This window comes from Lotus japonicus, chromosome 6, assembly GCF_012489685.1.
Source record: "Lotus japonicus ecotype B-129 chromosome 6, LjGifu_v1.2".
Lineage (NCBI taxonomy): Eukaryota > Viridiplantae > Streptophyta > Magnoliopsida > Fabales > Fabaceae > Lotus > Lotus japonicus.
The window spans coordinates 11,108,317-11,118,641 of NC_080046.1; the positions used below are offsets into that span (position 1 = coordinate 11,108,317).

The following is a 10,325-nucleotide window of genomic DNA, read 5'->3' on the forward strand; positions in this document are numbered from 1 at the left end:
AAATATTTTGTCTTCTTGCCATTTGTTGTCTTTCCTGATTTCTTTTCTCATTTTCTCAGATATGTGTACTCTGGAGCTCTACTTTTGTAAATCAATGGTTCTGCTGGAGCAATTAATAAAATTATGCAGGAAGGACAATGGTAATTGTGCAGGAAGGTAATTTTGCAGCTAATTCATGTGATCATATCACTATTTGAATGCTTATTTTAACTTTTTTAAGTTTACATGATTAGTTTTCTTTAAATTTCATGTATCTCATTCATTTTAAGTAGTTATCAGATCCAGAATGCCAAGAGATCTGAATATCAGCTTGGTGCTTGATTAAATGTTTGAAGCTTTGTTTATAATCATGATTGTGATGATAGTTCAACTTCAATCTTTATCCTATTACCAGAACTATTTATTATTTTGAATGGTGGTTGAATCACTGGTGGAAGGACTTTGAAGTCAATAAATATGAGATTGGATCATTCATAATTTGTCTTGGGCTATGAATTTTTTATAATATTATATTGCAGAATCTGTTGAAGATCTTAAAACCTTCACTGTTTGCAAACGTTTTTTATTTTTGTTTTGGACAATTTATACTATTGTGCTTTTGGTATCACACTCATGTTTTAGTTAGTTGTATATAAATTATGGTCTGGTTTACTCTCCCTTCATGGCTGTGTTTTTCCTCTAATAGCAAGGATTTTCCTTATTCTTCACATGTTCTTGAAAGCCAATTGCTGAAAGACATGAAGCTATTTTAATTTTAGAATTTTAGAGAATTTTTTGAATCTATTAAAACCTTCTTAGCTCACATAATGTTTTATTCAAGTGTTCACAACAATTGTGTAAAAACAGGTTAACTTCTTTTATTCAAGTGCTCACGTTTCCAATAACTCCATTGATCATGCAAATAGTTACCCTATTAATATTTTAATTATCTCTTATTGGTTATAGAGTATAGAGTAATGGGATTTTCCCTTTTCCATCTCTATAAATACTCCCATTGTTTTGCTGTTTTCCCATCCTCATCCTCAAATCCTCAATTGATACTGCATCTGAAGTTGTGAGTTATACTGATACTGATGTCTTTTAATGATTCTATATTGTTGGTCCAGATTCTTGATATTGCCCCTTTGGAAGCATTATTTGGTTGCTTCTGATGCCCTCTTTTTAAAGAGGTATTAGTCATGATTAGAGTTCTTTATACTTTCTTAGCTTGAATCATGTTCTGATCACACATTTCTCTTCTTCTTTATTGTTATTATAGACAGAAAAGTGAGGCCAAATATTACATGTTTCCTTTTCAATGCTAATCATTTACATAGTTGGTTGATTATAGCCATAACACATGGATGGAACATGGATGCTAATCTTTGATTTGTCATTTTTTATTTGATTTGTCCTTCAACTGCTGACAGTTTATTTAACATTATCCAACAGCGTTCAGGTTGCCTTGGCAGTACTCTAGCTGTAATGAAGAAATCATCGAAATTTCTTCCGGTACTTGCTTTGTTTTGGCCTTTACTTTTGAAATGAAAAGATTGGATTTTTTTAATTCTATGATTAAGAAGATATCACCAAAAGTGTACCCTGCGCTATAGAGTATTTTGATTTAGTCCTTGAAAATTATAACATTTAATTCCTTTTTGAATGTTTCACTTTCTATGTGCAATTTACCTGCCTTGAAGATTACTCTTTGTCTTCTCATCACAGGAATAATTTTTGCATGTAATTATAATTAGTAAAGCATTAGAAGTATGTGATGTCAGTTATTTCTCTCAATATTGCTATGTGTTCTAAATTCTATATATGTAGGTTATTGGCTGGTCAATTTGGTTTTCTGAGTATCTCCTTTTGGAGAGAAGTTGGGCCAAGGATAAAAGCACATTAAAGGTACGGGTTTCTAAATTATAATTACAAGATATACCCTTTTATATCATAAAGATACTTGCTTGTGCTTTCCATATTATTTTCTTCTTAAATATGCAGCAATATATATGGAATGACTAGAAACTCCTGAATAAGCTTTTAGTTTGTATTCTGGAATTTAAGTGTTTCATTATTCTTTCTGCAGTCATCCCTCCGGCGGCTGAGTGATTTCCCTCTTCCATTTTGGTTGGCTCTATTTGTAGAAGGAACATGCTTTACACAAGACAAACTCTTAGTTGCACAAGAATATGCAACCTCCACTGGATTGCCTGTTCACATGAATATGTAGGTCATGTATGGTCTCCCTGCCTGTAGTGGTGCTGTTTGTTGTTTGTTGCTGAGTTTATGAGTTTTGCATTGTTGCTGGAATTGAGCGTGCAAGGACGAGTTTCTGTTTTCTTGACCAAGCCACACTCTACTTATGTATCTTTGGCTGGTAGTATAATTCCTCAAGAGATGGTGGTGGGGTGTTGAATTTTGGTTAAGTGATTAATGAAGTATCCAACCTTATGTTTTGCCTCTGGATATGATTGTACTTTATATAAAACATATTGGTTCCATGTGTAAAAGTACTACACTACAAACTTTGTAATTTTTTTTTATATAATGTTATCATCTTATTCCATTATGACTCTTTACACTAAAAATTTGGTGGGGGTGTTTGCATAAGTACCCCATTAAATATAGTGAGAAAAAAATATTAAAAATAATATGAGAATGATACATTAACATATGGAATCAATATGTTCTTTATGTTCATGGTGTCAAGTTCTTTATTCAAAGAAGGACATGGATTTTATTTCTTAAAATAAATGTAATTTATTTAAAATTAGACACATGCCACTATGTGAATGGAGAACTTGATGGATCATTTTGATATTTGTCTTCGTTCCAGCATTTGGCATGTGCATTGATTGATGAGGCAAATTTGTGAGCATGGATGTTGCCAATTGGCTTTTGGTATCGTGTACATAAGCATAGGGAGCTACTTGCTCTTATCTATTGGGATTTAGGAGTACTAGCAGGGGAGCCAAAGGGCAGCATCTCTTTCACAAAGCACATCCATATTTCTTGACAGCTACTGCTATTTTTATGTCCTTATTTGTTTTTAGTATAATGTAAGGAAGCTAAAATCTTTATGTAGTGTATAAATTATGCAGTCTATGTTATGTTTCGTAAAAATAACAATTAATACGAATATGATATGTAAATATTTTATTTGATTACTAAATTTAACTTTAAATAATATTCCAAAATTTTATATACTTAGTTTGTTAATTTCTTGATTCAGTTTATTAAATTGTCGAATGATTTTCCCTTGCGAGTGCAGGACCTCACTTTGTGGAATTAATGGATAGTATTTTAAATAAAATTTCCTCTTTTGTGAGGATTTACATGTCAATTAATACAAACCATGTTCCTGTAAATAAATATAAAAATATTCATTTTATCATTTGTTTTCTCTTTTATCATTGATCCACGAAGACTGATCGAGAAAACTGTTAACCGTTACTCGATGGATATTTTTAAAACACGTTAAGGGATAGATTGAGTAAATTTGAAACACGTTAAGGGCGAACTAAACTTAATATTGCAGAGTTATCCAATTGATGTCTATAAGTAAGATAAAACATTAAGGCATAGATGGAAGATAATAACAACATATAAGTGTTTCACTAATTAAAATTGTATGTTTTAGTAAATATACCATTGTATTATTCCATATATATCAAGTACTCAATGATGATAATTAACAATTGATTTGTTAAAAAATTACCCGTGCATCGCACGGGCAAACGGGCTCTATCCTAGTTAAATTTAACAATGAATGATCATGATTAAATTATATAATAGTAACATGACACTTTCAAAATATTATGTGAATATTTTAAAAAGTCACATGACTTAATCTTTTAATTATGAATAATCATAATTAAATCTAATAGTCCTGACTCCTGAGTAAAAAGAATGCTAATTGCAATAAATCTGAAATGGTTCCTCTGCATCTTGTTCCGGAGCAATCTCCACCTAAACCATTAGCGCCATCCACAACCAATTTGTTGTCCATCTCATTGCATTTGCTTTTTTCAGTTGGGATCAAATAATCCAATAAGCACTTGATCCAATCACACAACCCAAGCAACAAATAAGATGCAAATCTCGAAAGTGCAGTTGAAACCATCAATAACTTCATGGACAATTGGGGCAATGGCTTGGTCGTATATTGATCTTTGTTGTGCTTTAGGTCCAAAAACCTTACAAACAGATTAGAACAAAACATTAGGCAACAATTACAAGACATTTTACTTGAAGCAAATGATTACATGGTAAGACAGCCTTAAAAAGCATACCTTGTCGAAGGTGAAAACTCTATCTACTTGACACCAGCTTGGGAACATTCAGCTTTTTCTCATCATCACTTAATGGCCTAATATTTAGAAACAAAATGAAAATAAATCTTCAATTATTGAAGATGTCAATCAACTCAAGTAAAATTGTGTAATTCAACAATCTGGAAACAAATTTGGTTCTTCCCCATCCAAATCTCGCTTCATCTTTCTTCATATGAGATATCTACGTAGTTAATTTTATATCCATCAGTCTTAAAAATCTCCAGTTACTCAGCTTGAATCACGAGTTTTTCAAAATCATTCAAATCAATAAAATAGAAACGTTTTATTTGAAATAATAGGAAAAAGTCCTTTATAAATAATAATCAAACTATCAAAAACTGTTTTCACATCAGTAGCTGCATCCAAACTATCATACAAATGTTTCTTACTGGATTTAGTCTACTATCTATAAAGTTTGAACTGCATTTATAAAGCTATAAAGCTACCTGTAAAATTGTATGAACATCAAGTTACCTTTTTGTTACATTTATACCAGCAAATGGAGATTTGGAATGCCCGTGTTCTCCATTTACATCATTACAACATCAAAGCCATTTTTCACGAAATGGGCTCAAACCACATTGATCAAATTTAAACACCATCATGTATGATCACAAATCATATAACTATTTAAATCTAAGTCCTTATCTGTTTGAACTATAGTTATCAGCAAATCAATTACTATGAAACAAAAGCAACATTAATGAGTAGAAGAAAATGACATAAGAAGAATCAACTTTGTCTACATCTCTAAGAGAGAGCAATAAGTGCATGTCAGACCAAGCTACATGAAGTATTAGAAAAGGAATATTAACTCGTGTGGATTGTTGGAAGAAATTATTTTGCTGGATGAAAAATAACTTGATCACCCTTCAAAAGCCACACATTGAGAGACATCGTACAATGTCAAAGCTGTCACAAGCATCACTTAACCACCATTATACTTCTTAATTCTAATGTGGATTTTGTCCAAATCTTAGGCACAATTCAACACAAAAAGAGTTAGAAAAAGGCACAACATAACAATACAGCACAAGAACATCTATATCTTGGATTAGAAATAAATTCACACATTGGATATTCCCTTAAAAGTTGCGATACCAGAAATTGGGAACAAAAATTCAAGAGCAATATATGAAAATAAATACAATCAGTCCTCAATCCTAAATTCAATAACTATATATGTAAAAAGAAGTAATAGACAATCAGAGGAACCCTATTTTGTTTACCTCCGCAAGAGTCAGTGAGCATTTTTCAAGTTAGAGCAACCCTAGTCTTTTCTGCGGGAACATGAATATCAAACTGGAAATAGCCACAGAACTCCAGGAAACTCTATTAAGATGAGAACATGATTGCCACAACACTGACAACAGACAATCAACTAATCAAGTATATGGACTTTCTCAATTATCCACAATGCATTGCTTATAAATAGGCTATGCAGACTCATATCTCCAATACAAACTAAAACAACAAAATAAAATTAGGCAAAAGAAAAAGAGGGCATTGGCTTGAGAACACAAAGTGAACACGAATGCACATAATGGTTCAATTTATAGCAACAAATTTCTCATGCTCCAAATCAAATCAGAACTTTAGTATATGTATCTTGTTCGTTTGAGGCATAACATAATACTGTTATTCGACTGGAAAATAAAATGACATATGAATTAATTTGTGGGCAAAAGCTTTGAAAGTGACTTCAAAACCATCATCTGCTCATATGATCAAGGAAGACCACCAAAGAAAAAAACTATACCATAAACAGAAACAGATAGTAGGAAACACCTTCCGAATCCTCTTAATTCAACCCTGATGATGCAGGGCTACCTTCAGAACCAGCACCACCGTCGTGTTCGAAGTGCATCTGTCTCCACCAAATCAAAATCCCCAAAGCCAGAACAATCCTACCTGCAAAGAGTGAGAGAGTCAGCAGATCAAATTAGAGAAAAATAAAGGTTAAGAGGCAGGACAAAAGACTAGAACACAATGTGGGAATTTCAGGAGAAGAGGGTTCAATTTATAGAAACAATCTCAGCATTCGAGTTCCAATTCAAATTCAAAATCAAAAAGAGAATTTTAACATCAAATCAGAACAGTTGTAAAGAAAATAGGGGATGCGTTAGGGGACTTTTTTACCAAACTAGTGTACTTTTGAAATTTATTTACCATTATAGTATAACTTTTGATTTAATTACCTATATAGTGTAAATCGCCACTCTAAGTGGCGATACCTATTTTTTTAATTTATTTTAAAGAAATCGCCACTGCTAGTGGCGACACCTTAAATTTTTTTTTTTGACTTTCTATTTTAGTGACGGATATCTGTCCGTCACAAAACCCTGGTATATAATTTAAAATAATTAGTGACAGAATATAAAGAGAGAAACTATCCGTCACAAAAAGAAATATTCCATCGCTAATTCCTTTGCGACAGAAATTCTCCTCTCAACTGACCGTCGCTAATTCAATTTATATTATTCACTAGGATTTTGTGACGGAATATTTTCGTTGCAAATAAATTCTGTCACTGAGAACTTTGCGACGAAAAACTTCTTTCTTCGTATTCTGTCACTGTTTCCTTTTAATAATAAACAAGGATTTTGTGACGAATGTGTTTCCGTCACTAAAGTAGAAAGTCAAAAAAAAAAATTAAGGTGTCGCCACTGACAGTGGCGATTTCTCTAAAAAAAATATTAAAAAAAATAGGTATCGCCACTCTTAGTGGCGATTTACACTAGTTAGGTAATTAAATAAAAAGTTACACTAGAATGGTAAATACATTTTAAAATTATACTACTTTAGTAAAAAAGTCGCGTTAGGGTATAGGAAAAATACCTGTAAAGTGATATCCATAGGGACGAGCAGAGGAGAGGAAAGCGCATAGCTCAAGGAAGGGTAGCATCAGAACGCCGTCGAAAACGGAAAAGCAGTAGAGGGATGTTGCAGAGCCTATACGGTAGAAGCAGGAGAGGGTCGAGCGTGCGTACAAGGGAGAAAGGAAGAGATTGATTTCTTCTAACCTATGGAAACATAACCTATCATTCAACCAAAGAAGCCTAAATAAGAAATAGGCCCAACTATCTAACAACTGCAACAAAAAAAATGGTGCACTATGAACAATGAAATTGCATCTTGCATTTTAAGTTAGTAGATGTGCCCCCAAATATATAAATAAAAAAATGATTCAGCCTGCATTTGGGCTAAGAGGCAAAAAAATCGTAGTTAAAACTGAGTGAATTGAAAGAGTTTATACACCCGAAATTGAAAGGGGTTTGGAATTAAGAGTGCTCGTCATAATAATGAGGCCCCTTCTTGCAAAGTTTATTCAAAGTTTTTTTCAAAAAGAATGAAATTTGGTTTAAGGTGTTGTCTAAAAAATACTTGGTAGAGGACACAATGTTTATAGCTTAGTGAAAGTCATACAGTGCTTGTTGAGAATTCAAGTGTAACTTGGAGTTGCACATTGGTTAAGTATGGGTGAGGATAAAACTTTATAAGAGATGTGACTCACAAACCTAATGCCTTAAGGTTTTGGGTTAAGATTGTTGGGGGAGACAGGGGAGCCCATGGGCCAGGGAGCAAGACACCAAGAGATCTCGACGCCACATCTTAACACAAAACCTTAAGGCATTAGGTTTATGGATCACATCTCTTATAAAAGTCTTCTCCTCACCCACACTTAACCAATGTGGGACTCCAACTCCACACTTGAATTCTCAAAAATATCCCCCTCCAGTGCGAGTCACCTCCACATTATCATTGTCCCCCCTCCGCGGAAGCATATCCACCCTTGCACCGCCGTTCACTTCACCGCCTCAACAGAACCCGCCGCCTAGCCACCCTCTAGGAAGACTTTCGACACAAGGATCCGTAACCATGGCTACACCAACCATCGGCTCTGATACCACTTGTCGGGGGAGACAGAGGAGTCCATGGGTCGGGGAGCAAGACACCAAGAGATCTCGACGTATTGTGATCCATCCTCCATCTAGATTAACAAGTCATGTTGAAAGCTCAATTCAACTCTTCAATCACTCATGTACACTTACTCTCTAAGTGGTCGCTTCGTCTTTCATCAACTGTGATTTTCTTGATTTATACATACCTAAGGTAACATATTTATCTTGAATGATAAGCATATGAAAATTCAAATATTTTATTGAGAATTGTAACATAAAATAAGTAATAAATAACTTCATTACCATATGGTGATAACATCCATGTGTATATGTATACTATCATGTCATAATACAACATGCTCTAAAAATAATAATTAATTTCAAGCTACGATAGATTTTTGATTTATATTATCTGAACTGAGTGTTCTCTCATAAGTATTTGTCTAATTCCACTTGATTCATATTGCATTTTTTGTTAATCATGTTTTCTTGAATTGAGTTATATATTGCTAGGCATATTTTCTATTTATTATAGATTAGATTTATTCATATTTTTTTCCCTCTTCTTTGACATAAGATGATTTTTCATAAAAGCATCCTATATTGATACTCTGACTGGTTACTTATTTTGATGTTCTTTAAGGTGATCCGTATAACCGTATTTTGCCTTTCTAAACATTAATATATGATAAAGTAGGTTCATTAACACATAATACCTCTAATCTTATTGATTGATCTCATTAGGTATCCTTCTTCCAAAGTACAAGATTAGGTTGAGTATGTTTGTTGAAAAGGAAAACATCTCATTTCCTATATTTCAAACTTCTTGTGAGGAACTTGCACATGCTCCCAGGTTTCAATCAATAGTTTGGTTAGATAATACATGTCTCACTTCCGATACCACTTTCTCCAACTTGAAAGATGGTGAGGAAGATGACTCTATATTTTATTTGAAAGCACTTCATGCAAGATCATATGCTCAGCAAGATGCCCCCTGAGTTAGAGATGATTTAGGCTCTCTAGTTTGGGGGGTTTGTTTTTATATAATATTAAACATTTTTTTCAAACGGATGACCATTTCAATATATGTTAAATTGCTTATTTATATTGCATGAGGTAGTACAATGTTTACCCTTGAGTGTTTGTCTAATGCTGCTTGATTCGAATTTCATTTTTTGTTAATTATATCCATATATTCTCCATGTGAATATATACATGTCTATTTTTTATTTAAGCCTTTTTACAAGTGAATATATGCCTTCGCATTCTTAATGACGATATCCATATCAGCTAGTTTTATTGCCAGTTAATAATATATTTCAATTAAGAGTCCTTATGTTGCTACTTCCAATGATTGTTTTACAGAAGAGTCGACTTTCTAAAACCATCTTGTATGAGTATGTTGTTAAGATGAAGGTTGGAATGCCTACTTACCAGACTAGTAGGCAAGAAGGGTTGCGTGGCCGTTATGTATCATTTGTGGCTGTCAATGGTATAAACTACACTGGTGATGCTACAGACTAATAAATCTCATGAAAAAGACTTCCTGCGAACTACTGATCATCTTTCTTATTTATAGTAGCATCATCGGTATAATTTATACCATTGACAACCACAAATGATACATAACGGCCAAGCAACCCTTCTTGCCTACTAGTCTGGAAAGTAGGCATTCCAACCTTCATTTTAACAACATACTCATACAAGATGGTCTTAGAAAGTCGATTCTTCTGTAAAACAATCATTGGAAGTAGAAACATAAGGACTCTTAATTGAAATATATTATTAAGTGATAATATAAGATTCGCTGATATGAATATCGTCATTAAGAATGAGAATGCATATATTCACGTGTAGAAAGTATAAAGAAAAAATGGGCATGTATATATTCACCTGGTGAACATATGGATGTGATTAACAAAAAAATGAAAATTGAATCAAGCAACATTAGACAAACACTCAAGGGTAAGTATTGTACTACATCAAGCAATATAAATAAGCAATCTAACAAATATTGAAATTGTTATCAGTTTGAGAAAACGGTATTTAATATTATACAACAACAAACCTCTAAATCAAGATAGCCTAAATTATCTCTAATTCTAGAGAC

General features: G+C 33.1%; 1 protein-coding gene across 1 annotated transcript; it reads left to right on the top strand.

The window, feature by feature from the left end:
* Nucleotides 1-94: 94 nt before the first annotated feature.
* Nucleotides 95-9,739, top strand: LOC130724897 (uncharacterized acyltransferase C428.14-like). The gene is made up of 7 exons (XM_057576163.1): nucleotides 95-156; nucleotides 1,107-1,169; nucleotides 1,410-1,491; nucleotides 1,807-1,884; nucleotides 2,066-2,205; nucleotides 4,166-4,247; nucleotides 9,581-9,739. The coding sequence occupies exons 1-7, from the start codon at nucleotides 95-97 to the stop codon at nucleotides 9,737-9,739; spliced, it is 666 nt and encodes a 221-aa protein (XP_057432146.1).
* Nucleotides 9,740-10,325: the final 586 nt, after the last annotated feature.

What these genes read in the sequence shown, in the direction of transcription:
- LOC130724897 (XM_057576163.1), top strand. Translation starts at nt 95, where the DNA reads ATGGTTCTGCTGGAGCAATTAATAAAATTATGCAGGAAGGACAATGGT. An exon ending in AGGATAAAAGCACATTAAAG is followed by an intron (nt 1,885 to 2,065) that starts GTACGGGTTTCT and finishes TTCTTTCTGCAG; the next exon opens with TCATCCCTCCGGCGGCTGAG. An exon ending in TTGCCTGTTCACATGAATAT is followed by an intron (nt 2,206 to 4,165) that starts GTAGGTCATGTA and finishes GTTGTGCTTTAG; the next exon opens with GTCCAAAAACCTTACAAACA.